General features: G+C 37.6%; 1 protein-coding gene across 7 annotated transcripts in view; it reads right to left on the bottom strand.

The window, feature by feature from the left end:
- Nucleotides 1-21,323, bottom strand: part of PPP1R9A (protein phosphatase 1 regulatory subunit 9A) — a 339,158-nt gene that overhangs the window by 147,435 nt on the left and 170,400 nt on the right. For all 7 annotated transcript variants that reach the window (XM_055589752.1, XM_055589751.1, XM_055589754.1 and 4 more), the window contains exons 3-4: nucleotides 10,833-10,965; nucleotides 5,550-5,670 (exon numbers count right to left, since the gene is read on the bottom strand). In XM_055589752.1, coding sequence (XP_055445727.1) covers nucleotides 5,550-5,670; nucleotides 10,833-10,965 — 254 coding nt within the window. The remainder of the gene's footprint in view (nucleotides 1-5,549; nucleotides 5,671-10,832; nucleotides 10,966-21,323) is intronic.

Here is a 21,323-nt window from a genome sequence, read left to right as displayed (position 1 = left end):
GAAAAGAGGGAGAGAGGGAGGGAAGTGCCACAGATTTTGCTATTTCTTTGAAGGGCATTTCAATTTACCTTTTTAGAGGTAAGTTGTATGGTGATTAATGTGGAGACAAACTCAAGAAACTATAAAAATGAGCAGAAGAAAGAGGAGAGGTAATAAATGATTGAACAGGGGTGAGGGGAATAAATAATACTAGTTACAAAAAAGGGCACTGGCTTAGGGTGACTGCAACCATGGACTGACCCTACAACCCAGAAGGTCATGAACATGCAGCGCATTTACTATGTAAGTGGTTACCTGGTAGGGAAAAGTTTTTTGGCATCTGATACCCACTTTGCTTGAATTTTTTACCCTGAGAGAGGGCAACTTTTAGATGCAACTTTATAAAGTAGTAACTGATAATCTCTTTCAAATCTTGGCTCATAATTAAAAGAGCAGAAAAGAAGGGATGAGTCATGATAGTAAAAATTAATTGGACAGTTTCTCCTCATCAGACCATCCCAGAGTAGAAAGCTTACAGATAACATATGCTTTCCAAAATTTTTCCAGAATAGCAGAGGAAATACCTGTTTATCCCTGGAAATATGCAATTTACAGGAAGGTGGCTTTAAAAACTGGCCACTTTGTTAAAGTGTCCTGTGTATATTCATAACATTACTGCAGCAAAAATTAATGGTTAATAACTTAATATGAGAAACGCTGGGCTGGAAGAAGCACAAGCTAGAATCAAGATTGCCAGGAGAAATATCAATAACCTCAGATATGCAGATGACACCACCCTTATGGCAGAAAGTGAAGAGGAACTAAAAAGCCTCTTGATGAAAGTTAAAGTGGAGAATGAAAAAGTTGGCTTAAAGCTCAACATTCAGAAAATGAAGATCATGGCATCTGGTCCCATCACTTCATGACAAATAGATGGGGAAACAGTGAAATCAGTGTCAGACCTTATCTTTTTGGGCTCCAAAATCACTGCAGATGGTGACTGCAGCCATGAAATTAAAAGATGCTTACTCCTTGGAAGGAAAGTTATGACCAACCTAGACAGCATATTAAAAAGCAGACACATTACTTTGCCAACAAAAGTCCATCTAGTCAAGGCTATGGTTTTTCCAGTAGTCACGTATGGATGCGAGAGTTGGACTGTGAAGAAGGCTGAGCACCAAAGAATTGATGCTTTTGAACTGTGGTGTTGGAGAAGACTCTTGAGAGTCCCTTGGACTCCAAGGAGATCCAACCAGTCCATTCTAGAGGAGATCAACCCTGGGTGTTCTTTGGAAGAAGTGATGCTAAAGCTGAAACTCCAGTACTTTGGCCACCTCATGTGAAGGGTTGACTCATTGGAAAAGACTCTGATGCTGGGAGGGATTGGGGGCAGGAGGAGAAGGGGACGACAGAGGATGAGATGGCTGGATGGCATCACCAACTCGATGGATGTGAGTTTGAGTGAACTCCGGGAGATGGTGATGGACAGGGAGGCCTGGCATGCTGCAATTCATGGGGTCGCAAAGAGTCGGACACGACTGAGTGACTGAACTGGACTGAACTGAACTGAATATTATTTTAATAAAAATTTAGAACAAACAAAATGTAAATGGCTATCATGCCACTCAGCTAAATTACAAGTTACCCTCTAAATTATAAGGCAAAGTAGCACAATAAAAGAGAGAGAAAAGAACAGAAGAAGAAAATGTTAGGTCTCAAGAATAAATGTTTTGAAAGCAACTGAAACACAGGTATTCACTTATTCAACAAATATTTAATGAGCACCTCCAACATTTCAGGTGTCATATGAAATGATACAGACAGACATGAAGACAAATTCAGAATCTTAAGATATCATATCGAATAGTAAGGGAGACCCAAAACTTTTTAACTATACTAGATACTCAGGAGATATATATCCATGGTAAATTTTTAAAACTACTCAAAACTATCTGTGATTAGTTTCTGACACATTTGGAAGGGGTAAAAACATCACAATAAAAAACACTTATTGTATCAGGGGTGGTAAGGGAAGAGGAGGGAGAAAAATATTTTCTCTATATATCTGTTTATTTGACACACCTTGAAGGAAGACTGACCAAATTTGAGGCAACACTGAAATCATTTTCTTAAGGAAGAGTTATCAAGAAGTTAGAAAGCTATAAGCTAGAAAGCTATAGTACAGACTCAGTCTTTTAAAGGTAAAATGAACATCTAACCTGGAACTTTAATTTTGTCCACTACTGAGTTCTGAAGAGTAACTTTCGCAAGGCCACATGGTGATTATTTTAGTTGCAGTTTCAACTATATAAAGTATTACATATTCTCTATAGAAAGATTAAATATTCCATATTTGCTGAAATAGAAACAAAGACTAGAGCCATTCAACCCTTTGATGTATATTAATTCTAAGTTTCTTGAGAGAAAGAAAGAGGAAAGAGAGAGAGAGATGGGAGAGAGGTGGGAGAGGGATGAAAAGAATGGAAAACATATCTGCATAAGAACCGCATTATACTCATCATACTGTTTTGTAAATCCTTAATACAATATATTTCTATATCAGTAAGTATACATGTATTGACTGGAGACAGCAACCAAAATGTTCCTTTTGTATTTTTTTTACACTGATAACTTTTAAATAGTAAATTATAAATGCTATGCAAATGAGTATACCTTTACTGGTGGAAACAAGTATAATAATTTAAAAGATGTGAACACTGCCATAATGTGACCACTTATTTTCAAATATATATATACACACATATATACACATATATGTGTGTGTATATATATATAGGTCACATGATCCCAAAGATTCTCATTTCATTACCTCCAGTTGTCTTTTTTAATATATTCACTGAGGCATTTATTAAGTATCTATTATAACAACAGCAGGATTACTGTACTAGGTAAATATTCATTTATAAGATCTGAGGAAATGCACACTGGGATGGGTAAAGCAAAGTTCTCTTATCAATGTAAATATTAAAACTACACAGGAGAAAACATCAGTAAACAGATTAACATAAAAGAAACCTAATTTTAAAAATGAGTGATACAAAAACAAATAGTTCTGAGTTTAGAAAACAGGAACTGACTAACTGATTAATAAGAAATTTTCTTTTTTTCTTCAATGAATTGCCTTCTCACTATTTTAATGGTGTCTTTTGGAGAACAAGAGTACTTAATTTATTTATTTTTGGTCGCTCGGCATGTAGGATCCTAGCGCCTACCCTGGGGCTGAAGCTACGCCACACTGGAAGGGCGGACTTTTACCCACTGGGCCACAAGACAAGACCTCAAATTTTCTACATTTTTGGCTTTAAATCAATTGGTGTTTCAGTTTGGCTTTGGGGCCTATTTACTTAAGAGAGGTGATTGATAATTAATATTTTTTTAATATTAACAATAAGAATTATTCCCTGTCACTTTAGAATCATTTATATTTCTCATGAAACATAAAGAAAAATGATGTAGATTTTGGCAAACAAATTTTAACTCTCTTGGAAGAAAGGTTCTAAAGTAATAGTAGGAAATGCTACTGTTGCTGCTAAGTCGCTTCAGTCGTGTCCGACTCTGTGCGACCCCATAGACGGCAGCCCACCAGGCTCCCCTGTCCCTGGGATTCTCCAGGCAAGAACACTGGAGTGGGCTGCCATTTTCTTCTTCAATGAATGGAAGTGAAAAGTGAAAGTGAAGTCACTCAGTCGCTTCCGACTCTTAGAGACCCCATGGACTGCAGCCCACCAGGCTCTTCCGTCCATGGGATTTTCCAGGCAAGAGGACTGGAGTGGGGTGCCACTTAGGAAATACTACTATCATCACAAAATACAATCTTTTATGTGAATATCTTATTTTACAGGGAGGCCTGGCGTGCTGCAGTCCATGGGATTGTAAAAGAGTAGGACACGACTTAGCAACTGAACAACAACAATTATAGAATCCATTGACAGAGCAAAGAAGTTATTTCCTTCAGTAAGACAATAAATTACTTTTAAACACAAAATATTAATATCCCACTTTCTTTGTTTTAAGTATAACACCTAGTCAGCTGAAGATTCACTCAAAACATTCATTTCAGACCTTTTTTGTTTAAGTGTTCAGATCAGTTCAGTTCAGTCGCTCAGTCATGCCCGACTCTTTGCGACCCCATGAACCGCAGCACGCCAGGCCTCCCTGTCCATCACCAACTCCTGGAGTTCACTCAAACCCATGTCCTTTGAGTCAGTGATGCCATCCAACCATCTCATCCTCTGTCGTCCCCTTCTCCTCCTGCTCTCAATCTTTCCCAGCATCAGGGTCTTTTCAAATGAGTCAGATCTTCACATCAGGTGGCCAAAGTATTGGAGTTTCAGCTTCAAAATCAATCCTACCAATGAACACCCAGGACTGATCTCCCTTAGGATGGTCTGGTTGGATCTCCTTGCAGTCCAAAGGACTCTTAAGAGTCTTCTCGAATGTGTTATGGGAATACAAATAAGGTTACTCTGGTAAGATGTGATCCTTAACCACATAGAAAGAGATGATAATGAAGGTGTGGCTTCCTATTTAAACAAATCAACTTAGTTCCTCTGAAGGTGTGGCTTTCTATTTACATAAATCAGTTTTATTTATCAGTCCTCTATTTAAATAAATTAGTTCCTCTTGGGAAACATCTTCGGATATCAATATGTTCTTAGAATTACAAAAGAAACATTACTACTATTGGTTTCACTGGAGATTGACAAATGATTTTCAACATGGTTTATTATTTCTAGATAAGATCGTAAAAGTAATACAAACTTAAACCTGAAAAAAATCAAAGCCAGTCATTAGTATTTAACTTTCTGAAAAAAATAAGATTATATTTCATTGATTTTGGCACTCATATTTTTTAGTCTACTTTTATTTCCACTGACAATCCTCTGTATCATCACCAATTTGTTGCATCAGTAGCTAGGTAAGGATTAATCATAATCTTTCAAGATGCTTATAGCTCAAGATGATGAAAGCTCGGACATAAAATATGAACATCTGACGCTCTGGTGCGTATCCAATTATCCCAAGAGGATGTTTAACCCTCTCCGAGAGATTCCACAGGTCTAGATGGCACTCAAGAACCTATGTTTTCAGACAACACATTTTGAGAGACATTGATCTCCACAATCACCATCATTGCAGGATCCAAGTTCCTATTCTCTCTCCTACCACTGTCATTTTCAGAAGAGCCAGAACTACTATCATTTGTCTTGATATTTCTCAAGTTGAAACTATATGCTGATCTCCGTAGTACATATTATTAAATGATATATACCATGTTTCTGATCACTATCCATGAGCTGGACAGATGAATGGATATATACAAAGGAAGACAGATATAGATAACAGACCCATCCACCTATTTATCTAATATACATTAAAGAAATGTATTCTGACTACAAATCAGAAAGTAATTCAAATGTCTTAACATTTTCCACATCTGAGACACACTCTGAAATTCTGTTCTAAAAAATCAAAAGAAAGCTACCAATGAAAGAAATTTCCAGAAAGATTTCCTGGAAGATTTTAGATGTTAACAGTAGCTGGTTTACCTGCCGTCTCGCTGAGCAGCACCGCCTTCTGTCACTGTCTTGACAAATATCCCCAGCTTTTCAAGGCCTGCATCTGCTCCAACACCCATTCCAATAATACTTATGCCAAGTCCATCCTCATCTATGAAAAAGGAAAAAAGTGAACAACCTTAATTTTACACTCATCCATAATTAGCTTCTGAGATCTATTTGCTGCTTTTAATTTTGTTCTTTTTGAACTATACTGACATGTTTGCTTTGACAGAATTTTATCCTGTGCTGGGGAGCAAGGATGTTAAATAAGATCCCTTAAAAGGCTTGTTAGTTTATTTTCACTATTGCAGTTGGCTATTCATTGTGATCCCTGGAAAAGGTAGTAACTTGATTATTGAGCAATCAATCTGAAAACACAGCCTAACTAAATAACACAGTATTTTTAAGCACAGAGCATACATACTCACACATATATGTATGTTTGAGTATATAATTTTAAATTACTGTGATTATAATACATCTGGAATTTCCCATTTATTTACGTGGTCTTCTTTTTCTCTTTTAACTTGGGCCACATGCCCATTCATGTTAATAAGATGGTAAGTATCTCTCAATATTTTCCTCTGTTCTACTATACAAGCATATAAACATATGATCAGATAAAATATACACATATATGTACATATAATTGAATATACATATTATATAGTGTTTAATTTTCCTTCTTATTTCCTTTACACAAACAAGATCATATTATACCTACTTCTCTCTGCAGCTTTTTTTTCTGATCCAATGATAAGATATCAACTTATATAGCCTTAAATCACTAATAATCATAACAGTTCATGGTGAGAAGGTGTCATAATTTATCCAACCATTTCTCTATAAACAGGCATTCACTTCTGTTTTCATTTTATTGGACCTTTGAACATATTGACAATCACATTTTTTAATTCAGATACAATTTTCCTTTCTGTGAACACATATATTTTAACATTAATGAAATAAAAGATACACTATTTGCATTCCACATTTTTTGGTTAACATTCAAAGTTGTTTTCCGATAGCCTCGAAGTCTTTATAATAATGGTGCATTAGCTGTATAAAAATAGATATGAACTAATAATCAACAGTGTTGGATTGATTAAAAAAAAATAAACTGGCTCATGTACTCAATAGAATATTTCATGCTTTTAAAAGACTCTTTAGCAATAACCTTTAATTTGCTAAGTATTTTCAGCTAGTAATTTTTTTAATAGGGTTCATCTCATTGATTATTACTTATTACTAGCTTCTGCTTTAAGTATTTCTAAGTACAATTCATAATCCTACATTTTTAGTCTTCTGCTGCTGCTGCTGCTAAGTCGCTTCAGCCATGTCTGACTCTGTGCAACCCCAGAGACGGCAGCCCACCAGGCTCCCCCGTCCCCGGGATTCTCCAGGCAAGAACACTGGAGTGGGTTGCCATTTCCTTCTCCAATGCATGAAAGTGAAAAGGGAAAGTGAAGTCGCTCAGTTGTTTCCGACTCTTAGCAACCCCATGGACTGCAGCCCTCCAGACCCCTCCGCCCATGGGATTTTCCAGGCAAGAGTACTGGAGTGGCATATCTAAATGCTGTCTAATACCCACCCCACACCAGACGCTCACCCTGTCTACACTATATGGCTCCCCTCCCCGAGGTTGCCTCCGAGGTGCCCCCCACCTGGCACCCCGCCCTCTGCCAGGCCGCCTAAGCCCAGGGGCAGCTCCCGTGGCTCGGCACCAAGCTCCTCTCCGACTGTCCCCACACCTCCAGGTTGTCCTCCACACCTGCCAGATTAATCCTCATGAAGACTCACATCGCTTTCCCACTCAGAACCTGTGAAGCCCTGCCTGGCGCACCAGTGGCTAAACTCCTTAGCTGGCATCCGCAGGCCAGGCACAGGCCATCCACGATGGGCCTCGACACACACACCTGCATGTTTTTTCTCAGTGCGTGGTCTTGCATGGATAGTATTGCGTGGGTAGCCTAGTATGGATGCACATTTGTGCTTGGGCTAGCCCTGGGCTGCTACAGATTGTTTACCCACTTGGAAAATATTTTCTAAGGATAAATTGCTGGGAGTTGAGTCTGTGTTTAAAGGATAGGAGGTTTTTGCTCTGTGTTGCCAAACTGCCCTGTGTAAAGACTGTGCCAGTTTACATTCCCATCACAGCCGGGCGAGGCCTGACCCCGCGTTCCTGCGTGTGCTGGTCTTACTGGTCCATTTTGAAATGGGTGGCATTGCATTGCCACCACCGCACCAGTGCAGAATGCACTTAAGGCGCCTAAAAAGGCGTGGGGAAAAAACATTAGAAACATCTGAGTGGCTGTTACTGAGGTCGCCTATAAGGCAGTTATGTCTTAAAAAGATTTGGCTTAGTTGGGGAGATAAGACATATGACAAATTTTTAGTCTACATATGTTTAAAAATATGTCATTTAGCAAAAATGTGATGTCTTTGCTCAGTTGTATGCTAAAGAAAGCTAGTACCGAGTTTGATCCCCAGCTGAAGGCACATCCACATTAATTTTAGGCATAGGTACCTCTCTGCTGTGAGAACTGTTGATCACTGAGTGATCACTGGGGACTTTCCTTCACTCCTTACATTTAGTATATTTGCACACATCATTTTCCATATTTATTACATTCTAATTGTTTCCCTGGTATAGGTATTCATATTCATTAAGAGGCATTCTCATTCTAAAACTTTCCTACATTCGCTATAGCTTTACAGTTTCTCCCTAGAATGAGGTTTCTTATGCATAAGAAGGTCAGATCTGTGCTGAAAGCTCTTCCTCATTGGTTACATGTATACAGTTGCTTCTGTTACACAAATTCTCTTATGTGTATAAAAGTCAGCTGTATTCAGAATTATTGCACATATTTATCACATTCATAGGATTTCTCTAGAGTGTGAATGTTTATATTTATGAAGGGATTAATAATGCCCAAAAGCCTTCCCAGTGTTTACATTTAGTGAGTTTGCTCTTGTGTTATTTAAGAGATGATCGCTGTAGACTTTTCCACATTGAATAATGTTGCAGGGCTTCTATCCGGTATGAAATCTTTGGTGAATATTAAGTATTAGGGGGATTCTTATTCATATTCATTGTATTTATAGAGCTTTTGTTCATTATGAATTAACACATATCAAGCCAACGTTAAGTTATCATACTCGGTATACTCAAAGGGCTCCTCTCAAATGTGGATTCTCTGTACTACTATGCCATTTAACGGTTTCTTCCAACAAATATCCTGCATGAAAATTATATCTTAGTTTTTAAATCTGTTTTCTCTCCCTGGACTTGGGTTTTAGTAAAATCATCTCCCTTCCTTTCATAGCTCCTCTTGATGGAAAATTACTCAGTCTTGCAAAGATGAAAATGCAACTGTGGGCAAAGCAGTATGTTGGCTTGAGCCACTCTCAATTCAGTGCAGACCACCTGAAAGACATGGCGATAACTGAAAGAAAACTAAAGAACAGTACAATCAACCCAGAGATCAGTTGACTGATTTCACCCCTGTACAGCTTCTCTGAGATGGCAGGCATGGGTGAAGTCCAGAGCCACACACTTGAGGGCTTTGATTCCTGTGGTTGCACCATCAAGAACCCAGCAGCCACCCTGTCTTCCTCTGTATATATTCTACTAGGAACAGGCAGAGCACGAAGTATGCAAAACATCCAGGAAAAGATGGAAAAGACTCAAAGGCTATGTTAGGAAGATGCTGACACCACCTCTGGAGCTCAGAGATTATTTTCTCTACCAGGAAAAAAAATCTCATGTTGGTTCAGCATTCCCCTCACAACTAGTGAGGTTTGAGCTTGTATTCATAGGAATGTGGGCCATTCAATTTCCTCTAAAGTAAAGTACCAATTTTTCTAATGAGTTTTGCCTGTCTCTTTCATCCTGAGATTTTACAGACTCTTAGAATATTATAGCTATTAACTCCATGTCACCTATAATGAATATTTCCCCTCCTAAATATATCACTTATCTGTTGGCTTTGTTTGACAATATTGCCTTTAAAAGTTTAAAATTTTGAATGAGTGAATTGGACCATCTTTCTTTTATAATTTCTGATTTTCCAAATGGTTAAGCCCTTCCTCCCAGAAGCCCAGATGTAGATATACATTTTCATAAAATATCTTGGTTTTTTTTAATATTTTACTATTTAATTCATGTAGTTTAGCTTTCTATATGATATAATGAAAATGAAGTTTTCCCAACTTAGCATTCTTTCAGATAGATGCTCAGTTATGCCAGAACAATTTGTAAAGTACCCTGTTACTCCTAGAGTATCTCACATGTCAAGTTATTAAATTTTCATGCACACTAACATCATTCTCTGGACCTTGTAATTTGTTTCAATGATCAACTGCTGTATGATTACAATTTGTTCTGATTATCAAGGATTTACATTACATTCAGATATTTGGGAAATTAAATTCTTTCACTTTCTTTTTCATACTTCTCTTAGGTCTGTATTTTTCCATGTAAAATTTAGTACTGTATTATGCTATCCCCTCTCCCAATGTAACTGATGACAGTTCCATTTGAATTACATTCAATTTATATATTATTTTGTCAGGATTGAAGATACCTATCAGATATAGGAGAGACTTTCCTATACTGAGTCTTTCCATCCAAGAATGCAGAATATCTATTTGCTTAGATCCTGTATCTTTAATCAAGATCTTCAATCAGGATCCTGTATCTTTAATGGGCTTCCCTGGTGGCTCAGCTGGTAAAGAATCCTCCTGCAATCCAGGAGACTTGGGTTCGATGCCTCAGTTGGGAGGATCCCCTGGAAAATGGAACAGTTACCTACTCCAGTATTTTGGCCAGGAGAATTCCATCGGGTCGCAAAGAGTCGGGCATGACTGAGCAACTTGCACTTCCACTTTCGTATCTTTAATAACCCCAAACAACCACCTAGCCCAAGCTCTCACTTACAGCAACCTGCCTGGACTCTTCACATGCACCAGTGGTTTGTAGGAATACAAGAAAACATCAGACCTCATTCACACTTCCCTACTCCTAGTCACAAATCCAGCCAACCAAAGTAGATGGGTTTTAGGAGGGATGGTAAGGGAGGAGTCCTTCAATATATAATCTATATAGAACTCATATAAACTGTTTTTGAAATCTGAAAAATAAAACCTTCCATGAGAATGAAAACTTTCTCTAATCCTTAGGGGAAAAAAAAGGCTATACTTAGGAAAAATAAAGTCATTTCTATACTATTAGAATACCAGCATAACATTAACATTGCAGAGCTCATATACCTTTTTCTAGTTCCACTGGGAAAAGTTCCAGCTTTTCTACACGTTTTTCAAGTTCATACTCAGCCGAAGCAGCCACGGGATCAACTTCATCATTCCTTCTGTCATAGTCTTCATTGGAGTATGTGCTGAAGACCTGTAGTAAGATGTCAACAATAAGATGAAAATACAGAAAAGACAGCTTTCTTAATTTAAAAAAATTCTGCTAAGTATCCAAAACTACATAGGTTACAAATTTTGTATGAAGAATTTCTTCTAAACAACTGTTTTGTCATCAAATCAATAGAAATGTTAGGAAAAGGAAAACGGAATCAGAATAAAAGTAACTCACTAATTTAAAAAATGTACCACTTTGAATAATTTGAGAGACAAGAGTAACCAACAGCTAATCATTACATGGTTATCAATATTTATCACTTTTTACAGAATCAGGCTATACCATATTAGCTGCAATAAAACTAAGGTAAAGCATTTTGAGCATGCTGCTAGAGCAAATGCCCACGCGGAATCCATTTCATGCTATGACCTGTGGAAGCCCTGGTGTTGTAGTGTGCTGGTACTAGAATTATCTTGGAAACACAGAATCACTGAAACTGACTTCTGTTCTATATTGTACCAGGCAGTGTTAGGCTCTCATTTGTCATCTCTCATTTTACTTGCATGCAAATATACACTCAATTCTCATTGAACATTTTAATGAAATCACTATCAAAATATTGCTGAAGATCTGCAGAAAAAAATAGAATATTGGTAGGTCTTTCTTCCTGACCTAAATCATTCAAAAGATCATCATATGCGGTCTTCAAATGTAGCCATAAGGAACCTATTGTCCTTGTTTCTGCTGAAATATTTGAGTTATTTTAAAAGTAACTGGAACTTGGTTTATAATCCCTCACTTAATACACTGAAGAATATTTAAAAGAAAGAAATATATAATTCATCAAACCAAATTAATTTACATGATAAAAACTGACATTTTCAATTAAATTCAATAGTTATAAAGTATTCAAACTGTGCCTGACAAAACTCTGTCATGTCCTCCAAAATTTAAAATCTCAGAGTGAGCAGTTTTTTAAAAAATATACATAAGAAGTGAAAGCAGGACTGAAGGTCAGAGATGGAAGAAATCAAGCCTATTGTCTATAAAGCCAGCCCTGCTAGTCCAGATGTGGTTTACATTCATATTACTGGAAAACTGGCAGTTCTTACATGCTATATATGGTAATCTATAAACCAGAAATACATATTGGATACACAGAAACAGATGTAGTGTGGTTCCTAATTCTACACACTTCTCAAAATCGTGTCATTTATAGTCTTTGTTCCTGACTTTCAACATGTTTTCATAGCCATGTACCATTCACATTTGGTCTTTACCACATTTCTCCACCAAAATAAACATTTCTGCATCAAAAGGAACACTTTGAGACTATGGGGTTTGTATCCTTTAAATTTATCTTTTCATAAAATATGCTTCCTATGCCCCTTCCATAGAACCTTCTAGTGTTTTTCTTAAATTGTCAGGTTTATGACTTTCTCTAAGACAGCCTTTTCGATCTTTCACTTCCCTTATATGTTTTGGTAATCATTAATTCACATATATTCATGCATCAAAACTGTATACAGTACCAGCTCTATGCCAGACATTATGCTAGACACAGAAGAAAGCACAATCTCAAGAAGCTCACAGTTTAGTAGGAAGACAGAAATAAAAATAAACAACTACCACATATGTGATAATTGATGTGACAAAAGAATATTCCAGCAATTTTTTTATCGTTCAGAGAAAGGGAATAATTTCATGGAAGGGGAACTATCTGAGCTGAATCCTAAAGAATAAACAAGGATTTATATATTCAAATGTAGAAGAAGTGAAATATATATTTCAAATATAAGACACTAGAAAAAATCTGTATCTTCTGGAAAACATGGACGATTGAACGGATCACAATATAGCATGCCTAGATAAACAAACTTTAATAACACACACAAAAAGTAATTGGATCTGGAACATACATGTCCTGGAAACTACTGGCAGTGATGACTGGAAATTATTCCATTAATGTCTGCCACTCTACTTCTATTAATAGGTTCAATTATATGATTGCTAAACAAAGATTCAAATGACATTCATACCACAACATAACTCAGTTTTACTCCTGCATTTAATACGTGAATAACAGAATGTATATGTATTTTTATATATGTATATAAGTGTATGTATGTGTGTATACAGTGCAAGTGAGAAATAGATTTGAGGGACCAGATCTGATAGACAGAGTGCCTGATGAACTATGGACGGAGGTCCGTGACATTGTACAGGAGACAGGGATCAAGACCCCAAGAAAAAGAAATGCAAAAAAGCAAAATGGCTGTCTCAGGAGGCCTTACAAATAGCTGTGAAAAGAAGAGAAGCAAAAAGCAAAGGAGAAAAGGAAAGCTATACCCATTTGAATACAGAATTCCAAAGAATAGCAAGGAGAGATAAGAAAGCTTTCCTCATCAATCAATGCAAAGAAATAGAAGAAAACAATAGAATGGTGAAGACTAGAGATCTCTTCAAGAAAATTAGAGGTACAAAGGGAACATTTCATGCAAAGATGGGCTCAATAAAGGACAGAAATGGTATGGACCTAACAGAAGCGGAAGAAATTAAGAAGAGCTGGCAAGAATACACAGAAGAAATATACAAAAAAGATCTTCATGAACGAGATAATCACGAAGGTGTGATCACTCAACTAGAGCCAGACATCCTGGAATGTGAAGTCAAGTGGACCTTAGGAAGCATCGCTACGAACAAGCTAGTGGAGGTGATGGAATTCCAGTTGAGCTATTTCAAATCCTAAAAGATGATGCTGTGAAAGTACTGCACTCAATATGCAGCAAATTTGAAAAACTCAGCAGTGGCCACAGGACTGGAAAAGGTTAGTTTTCATTCCAATCCCAAAGAAGGGCAATGCCAAAGAATGCTCAAACTACTGCACAATTGCACTCATCTCATATGCTAGTAAAGTAATGCTCAAAATTCTCCAAGCCAGGCTTCAGCAATATGTGAACCATGAACTTCCAGATGTTCAAGCTGGATTTAGAAAAGGCAGAGGAACCAGAGATCAAATTGCCAACATCTGCTGGATCATGGAAAAAGCAAGAGAGTTCCAGAAAAACATCTATTTCTGCTTTATTGACTATGCCAAAGCCTTTGACTGTGTGGATCACAATAAACTGTGGAAAATTCTGACAGAGATGGGAATACCAGACCTCCAGACCTGCCTCTTGAGAAACCTGTAAGCAGGTCAGGAAAAACAGTTAGAACTTGACATGGAACAACAGACTGGTTCCAAAGAGGAAAAGGAGTACATCAAGGCTGTATATTGTCACCCTGCTTATTTAACTTCTATTCAGAGTACATCATGAGAAATGCTGGGCTGGAAGAAGCACAAACTGGAATCAAGATTGCCAGGAGAAATATCAATAACCTCAGATATGCAGATGATACCACCCTTATGGCAGAAAGTGAAGAAGAACTAAAGAGCCTCTTGATGAAAGTGAAAGAGGAGAGTGAAAAGGTTGGCTTAAAGCCTAACATTCAGAAAACTAAGATCATGGCATCCAGTCCCATCAGTTCAGTTCAGTTCAGTCACTCAGTCATGTCCGACTCTTCGCTACCCCATGAATCGCAGCACGCCAGGCCTCCTTGTCCATTAGCAACTCTCGGAGTTTACTCAAACTCATGTCCATCGAGTTGGTGATGCCATCCAGCCATCTCATCCTCTGTCGTCCCCTTCTCCTCCTGCCCCCAATCCTTCCCAGCATCAGAGTCTTTTCCAATGCGTCAACTCTTGGCATGAGGTGGCCAAAGTATTGGAGTTTCAGCTTTAGCATCGGTCCTTCCAATGAACACCCAGGACTGATCTCCTTTAGAATGGACTGGTTGGATCTCCTTGGAGTCCAAGGGACTCTCAAGAGTCTTCTCCAACACCACAGTTCAAAAGCATCAATTCTTCACGGCTCAGCATTTTTCACAGTCCAACTCTCACATCTGGTCCCATCACTTCATGGCACATAGATGGGGAAACAGTGGAAACAGTGGCTGACTTTATTTTGGGGGCTCCAAAATCACTGCAGATGGTGATTGCAGCCATAAAATTAAAAGACGCTTACTCCTTGGAAGGAAAGTTATGACCAACCTAGACAGCATATTAAAAAGCAGAGACATTACTTTGCCAACAAAGGTCTGTCTAGTCAAGGCTATGGTTTTTCCAGTAGTCATATATGGATGTGAGAGTTGGACTATATAGAAAGCTGAGTGCTGAAGAATTGACGCTTTTGAACTGTGGTGTTGGAGAAGACTCTTGAAGAGTCCCTTGGACTCCAAGGAGATCCAACCAGTCCATCCTAAAGGAGATCAGTCCTGGGTGTTCATTGGAAGGACTGATGTCGAAGCTGAAACTCCAATACTTTGGCCACCTGATGTGAAGAGCTGACTCATTGGAAAAGACCCTGATGCTGGAAAGATTGAGGGCAGGAGGAGAAGGGGACAACAGAAGATGAGATAGCTGGATGGCATCACCGACTCAATGGACAAGAGTTTGAGTAAACTCCAGGAGTTGGTGATGGACAGGGATGCCTGGAGTCCTGTAGTTCTTGGGGTCACAAAGAGTCGGATACGACTGAGCAACTGAACTGAACTGAACTGTGAGTGTATACACACACACCTGCTAGCAAATATTGTTCCCCAAAATGGCTGGTTTATTTAGTTCATTTAGGGATATCCCAAAATTAAATAAACAGAAAATTAACTATATAACTACAGACTGGAAAATAATATTTTAAATAATGTTTGAGGCATCTAGCAATCAGAGGACCATATCACCATTTCATTCTGCAGAGAACAAATAATGTAATATACTTTCATCCTCAGCCTGTTCATTGTCTGGTAAATTATGTGGGCACCCTTATAAATACATGAAAAAAAAATGCCAGAATTCATTATTCGTGAATTAAGCTTTTGTTTACCTGGAGAATCCAAGAGGTTAAATAGAAAAATTTAGAACTAACAAGAGTTCAGTGATTTCTACATTCCCTCACTCATGTAAAAAATCATTCTCTTAAACTTATGCAAAAGCCAAACTTGGGCCGCTGCTACTATACATGAAGAGGACAATGACAAGAAAAGCAAGTGTGTTTCTAGAAATGTAGTTCCCTAGCTATTATATCTGTGATAAAGTATTATACAACCTCAAATTTATTGTGAGACCTATAGATAGAAAATACTAATGTTGTTTTAAAGAAATTAAAACAGTGTTGTCTTGCCTTTGGAAAAAAAAAAAAAAAGTTCAGTGAAAACAGAATTTGGAAACTGACCAAAAAATCCATAGTCATTTTAGAAAATATAATAGACAAGATCATAAATTATAAAATTAGTGATTATAAATGTGCAACGGTATCCTTATCTTTAAAACGTAAGTGAAAAATTTAAAAAGCCCTGAGTAAGTGTAATGCCATTCTATGTTCTTGGATTAAAACCCTTAATATTGTAAAATCACCTATGATCCTAAATTAGTGTAAATGTCTGTTCGGCCCAATTTAATTTATGAATACAGGGCAATCAAAATTGAAATCCCACTAACATTATTCCTGGAAACTAGGAAGGTGTTTGCAAACTAAGAATAAGAATGGAAACAGACCTTATCAGATATCAGAAGAGATAATAAAACCTCATTTATTAAGGCAATATACTTTGCCCAAAGACAGATCTATTTTTGTACTTTCTGTTTCTCTCCTCTACTTTTCTATTCAAATTAGTTTGGGTGATCCATTCAAAAAATAGTAGGGAAAGAATGAGATATCTTCCTGGAAAAAAAATTCCTATTTCATATGATTAACAAAAGTAAAATTTACATTGGCTAAGGACAAAAATATTATAAATTATTAAACTGCTAAAATTCAAACTACCAAAGAATTACATGCATTTCTCATGCTAGTAAGGTTACACTCAAAATCCTTCAAGTTAGGCTTCAGCAGTATGTGTAGCAAGAACTTCCAGTTGTACAAGCTGGGTTTAGAAAAGGTAGAGGAACCAGGGAACAAACTGTCAACATCCGCTGGATGACAGAGGAAGCAAAGGAATTCCAGAAAAACAATTATTTCTGCTCCATCAACTATGAGAAAGTCTTTGACCACGTGGGTCATAACAAACCATGGAAAATCCTTAAAACAGATGGGAATATCAGACCACCTTACCTGCCTCTGAGAAACCTGTATGCAGGGCAAGAAGCATCTGTTAGAACCTTACATGGAACAAATGACTGGTTCAAAATTGGGAAAGGAGTTAAGACAAGGCTGTATATTGTCACTCTGTTTATTTAACTTATAAGCAGAGTACATCATGAGAAATGCCAGGTTGGATGAGCCATAAGATGAAATCAAGATTGCTGGGAGAAATATCAACAGCTTCACATATGCAGATGATACTATTCTAATGGCAAAAAAGAGGATCTAAAGAGCCTCTCAATGAGGGTAAAAGAGGAGAGTGAAAAAGCTGGCTTAAAACTCAACATTAAAAAAAACTAAGAGCATGGCATTTGGTCCCATCATTTCACAGCAAATAGATGGGGAAACAGTGGCAACAGTGACACACAGATTTTCTTCTCTTGAGCTCCAAGACCATCGCAGATGGTGACTGCAAGCACGAAATTAAAAGACGCTTGCTTCTTGGAACGAAAACTATGACAAACCTAGACAGAGTATTAAAAAGCAAAGACATCACTGTGCAGATAAAGGTTCCACCTAGTCAAAGTCATTGTTTTTCCAGTAGTCATGTATGGATGTGAGTGTTGGACCATAAGAAGGCTGAGCACCGAAGAACTGATGCTTTTGAATTGTGGTGCTGGAGAAGACTCTTGAGGGTCCCCTGGACTGCAAGAAGACCAAATCAGTCAATCCTAAAGGAAATCAACCCTGAATATTCTTTGGAAGGACTGATGCTAAAGCTGAAGCTGCAATACTTTGGCCACCTGATGCGAAGAGCCAACTCACTGGAAAAGACCCCGATGCTGGGAAAGATTGAAGGTAAAAGGAGAAGAGGGTGGCAGAGGATGAGGCAGTTATAAAGCATCACCGACTCAATGAACATGAAGTCGAGTAAAGCGCGGGAGACCGTGGAGGACACGGAAGCCCGGCATGCTGCCGTCCATGGGGTTGCAAAGAGTCGACACAACTCATGACTGAACGACGACAAACTGCTAAAGGAAAATATGCAACGGTGTTTTTAACAGGCAAGAGAGAATCTTCCCCAAAAGCCACGGATCCTAAAAAGCCTAAAGAAAATAAACTATTTGATTAGAAATTAATGCTGAAAACTTCTAGGTAACAATATACACCATAATGAAATTATAAAACAGGTCAAATATTAGGAGAATATATTGCCAAATATCAAGATGAAATATGAACATTTGTAATATAAGAAATATTTTATCAACTTAAAAACTACATCTATAAGTAGGGGGAAGGAAACTGAGAATTCAACAAAGAAACACTACTGTTCAATAAATGATGTAAAGATGCTCAATTTCATTAAAAATTTTCTTCTTAAAAATTAATTTAAGAAGGAAATGCAATATATTCACCTATAGGATGACTTCTTTAAAAAGCCTGCAACATCTAGTGTTTGTGAGGATATAGGAGAAATACTCTTGAAAAAGCAGGGAAAAAGTCAAAATTTGAAATTAGCTATCAGGATTGTAAATGTAAATGCCTTTGATCCAATAATGTTACATGTAAGTATTTATAGAGATATTTACTAGTGTGCAGATATCTGTGCAAGGAAGTTCATTAAAGAACCGTTTGTAATTTCCCAAGATGGAAAATTATATAAATATTCAAAGATAGAGAAAATGTCTTACTATGTTATAGTATTTACAAAGATGTAATTTCACACAATGATAAGAAAGATCTATCTCTGCAGACATGAAAAGTTCTGAAATTACTTAGCCAAAGCCTCATATATTACTTAACCAAAAAGGCACATGGCAGATCCATATGTATCTACTTCTCTATCTCTCTATATACATATATAGTGAGTGAAAGTCACTCAGTCGTGTCTGACTCTTTGCGACCCCATGGAATATAATACAGTCCATGGAATTCTCCAGGCCAGAATACTGGAGTGGGTAGCCTTTCCCTTTCCAGGTGATCTTCCCAACCCAGGGAACGAACCCAGGTCTCCTACATTGCAGGCGGATTCCTTAACAGCTGAGCCACCAGGGGAGCCCAAGAATACTGGAGTGGGTAGCCTATCCCTTCTCCAGCAAATCTTCCCCACCCAGGAATTGAACTGGAGTCTCCTGCACTGCAGGCGGATTCTTTACCAGCTGAGCTACCAGGGAAGCCCATATATATAGGTTTAAATATATTCTCAATTGGTATGACCCTAACTTTAATCTAAATTCAAGATCTCCTAAATTTCCTAGTCATGTAGCTCTTGCCAAACTATAAAACCACTCTAAGCTTCAGTTTCATTATTTACAAAATGGCTATTATAACAATAACACCTATCATAAAAAGTTGCTGTGAAAATGAAATGAGACAATCCAAATAATTATGCTGGGTTCAACGTAAGGGGAGTGAAAGCTTTCCCAGGGTAATCAGAGATAATAATATTTCCCTAGATACCTACACTCATCTCATATTCTTATTTACAAATAAGTTTTGAATGTTTCATCCACTATGATGCTTAATGCCCTTGGAACAAAAATCTACTAGACTAATTTGGTATTACAGTGTAGACTGGCCTGCCAAAACCCCTACCTGTGTCCAGAGCAATATAATATCATTACACAATGGATTGTTATTTGCCAGGCTTTGTTTTGCCTTGACCAGGAAGAACCTCAGAGATGAAAGGAAAATTGACCTAGGTAAGACTTTCCCTTTCATCAATATGGTCATGACTCATTCAGTATTCTTACAATAGTTCTACCATTTTTATTTATATTACCATAACTGCTCTATAAATATATATGAATAGTTAATTATGCAAATAATAATCAAAATCCCATCATGATATTGCTGCAATGCAAAAATGCAAAAAACTAAAAGCCAACAACATCCTGTGTCCTAATATTCAGCACCATTCAAGAGATATACACATATGTTTAGTTCAGTCACCTTTACATTGTTTCTGTGTTATTTCACTGAGAAAAGCAAAAGGATGTTTAAATTTAAGACTTCTTGTTTCAGAGCCAACAAGCGATATTCTATTCCTTGATCAAAGGAAACAAAACAAGACCTTATCCCTTGCTTTACAGCAGAGGCAGGCTTTTAGGGATAACAGGTTTACAAATACAGTTAGCAATGACATTTCTGACCCTGCAACCCAAAGTTATAAAAAATAAATAAAGTTAAAATTAGCGTATAAGATTTCAACTAGAACCATTCTTTTTCACATTTCCAGTAATTGGAGCTCCAACGCTTTTTCAAAACAACAGCAATCTTTTTTCAACAATAAGGGAAAAAACCTGATTTCCTTTACTTCCTTACAACACATTTTCTTTAATCAATGTAGGTCAAAATGAGTCCAGGATTTTCTGTAAATATTGACTGGAAGGAATCTCCCACAAGGCTTCCCCAAGGTTTCAGTCCTGCCTGTCGTCTGTGTTCTGCGTCATCTCCTGACACATCAAAGAGGGAAAGTGTTCCAGGTTCCAGCAAGCTGTATTTCAGATGACGGCTTGGCACAGCACGCCCGTGGAAATTAGCCAAGCATTCACATGCTTCCACGAACGGGCCCCACTTATCACAAGCTTCCTTGGCAGAACTCTAACTCACCTTCACATGATTTTAGCGGCTCTGCTTAAGAGACTCTATAAATTGAAACTAAGAGAAGACAGTCCACCTCAAAGTTTTTAAAAACAAATTTGGTGATAAACCATCCTCAGAAAAGAGGATCCTGACAGCCTTAGAACAATGTACACAAAACTTCAGTTTCCTTTCCTTCCCACACTGACTTACAATGTTAAGAATTATAGTTTCTAGATTGCCTAGTGTGTGCCAGGGAGTATGTTAGGTTCTCGGTGCAAACTGACATAAGCCAAACTTGAGTTTAAAATCATCAGGCATTTGGGGGTAAGCACTGGCAGTGTCCAAAGATACTAAATAGGTGAGAGCTTTCTGATGAATATAAACACATTGATGAGTAGGAGGATGAAAAAACAGACCCGCAGCTCTATCTTGCATCCTCAGTACAGTCTCAGATTTCTGTCCTTCAGTTACTCTGACAAGTAACCTGCATGGAGGCATGCTTAAAGCAACTGTGACAATATTCCACAGTAGGATGTCTCTAACCTAACTGGATCTGTCAACAAAATCCTACATTTCAGAAAAAAAGACCAAATGAGTAAGAGAGTTAGACACTCCTGCAAAAGCTTAGCTTGCTTGCATCAAAATCTATTTACATAAAATAGTTCTAAAACCAATCCACGTGTTTTCAACATCACT

Source organism: Bubalus kerabau, chromosome 8 (assembly GCF_029407905.1).
Source record: "Bubalus kerabau isolate K-KA32 ecotype Philippines breed swamp buffalo chromosome 8, PCC_UOA_SB_1v2, whole genome shotgun sequence".
Lineage (NCBI taxonomy): Eukaryota > Metazoa > Chordata > Mammalia > Artiodactyla > Bovidae > Bubalus > Bubalus kerabau.
This window is presented reverse-complemented; position numbering and strand designations above follow the sequence as displayed.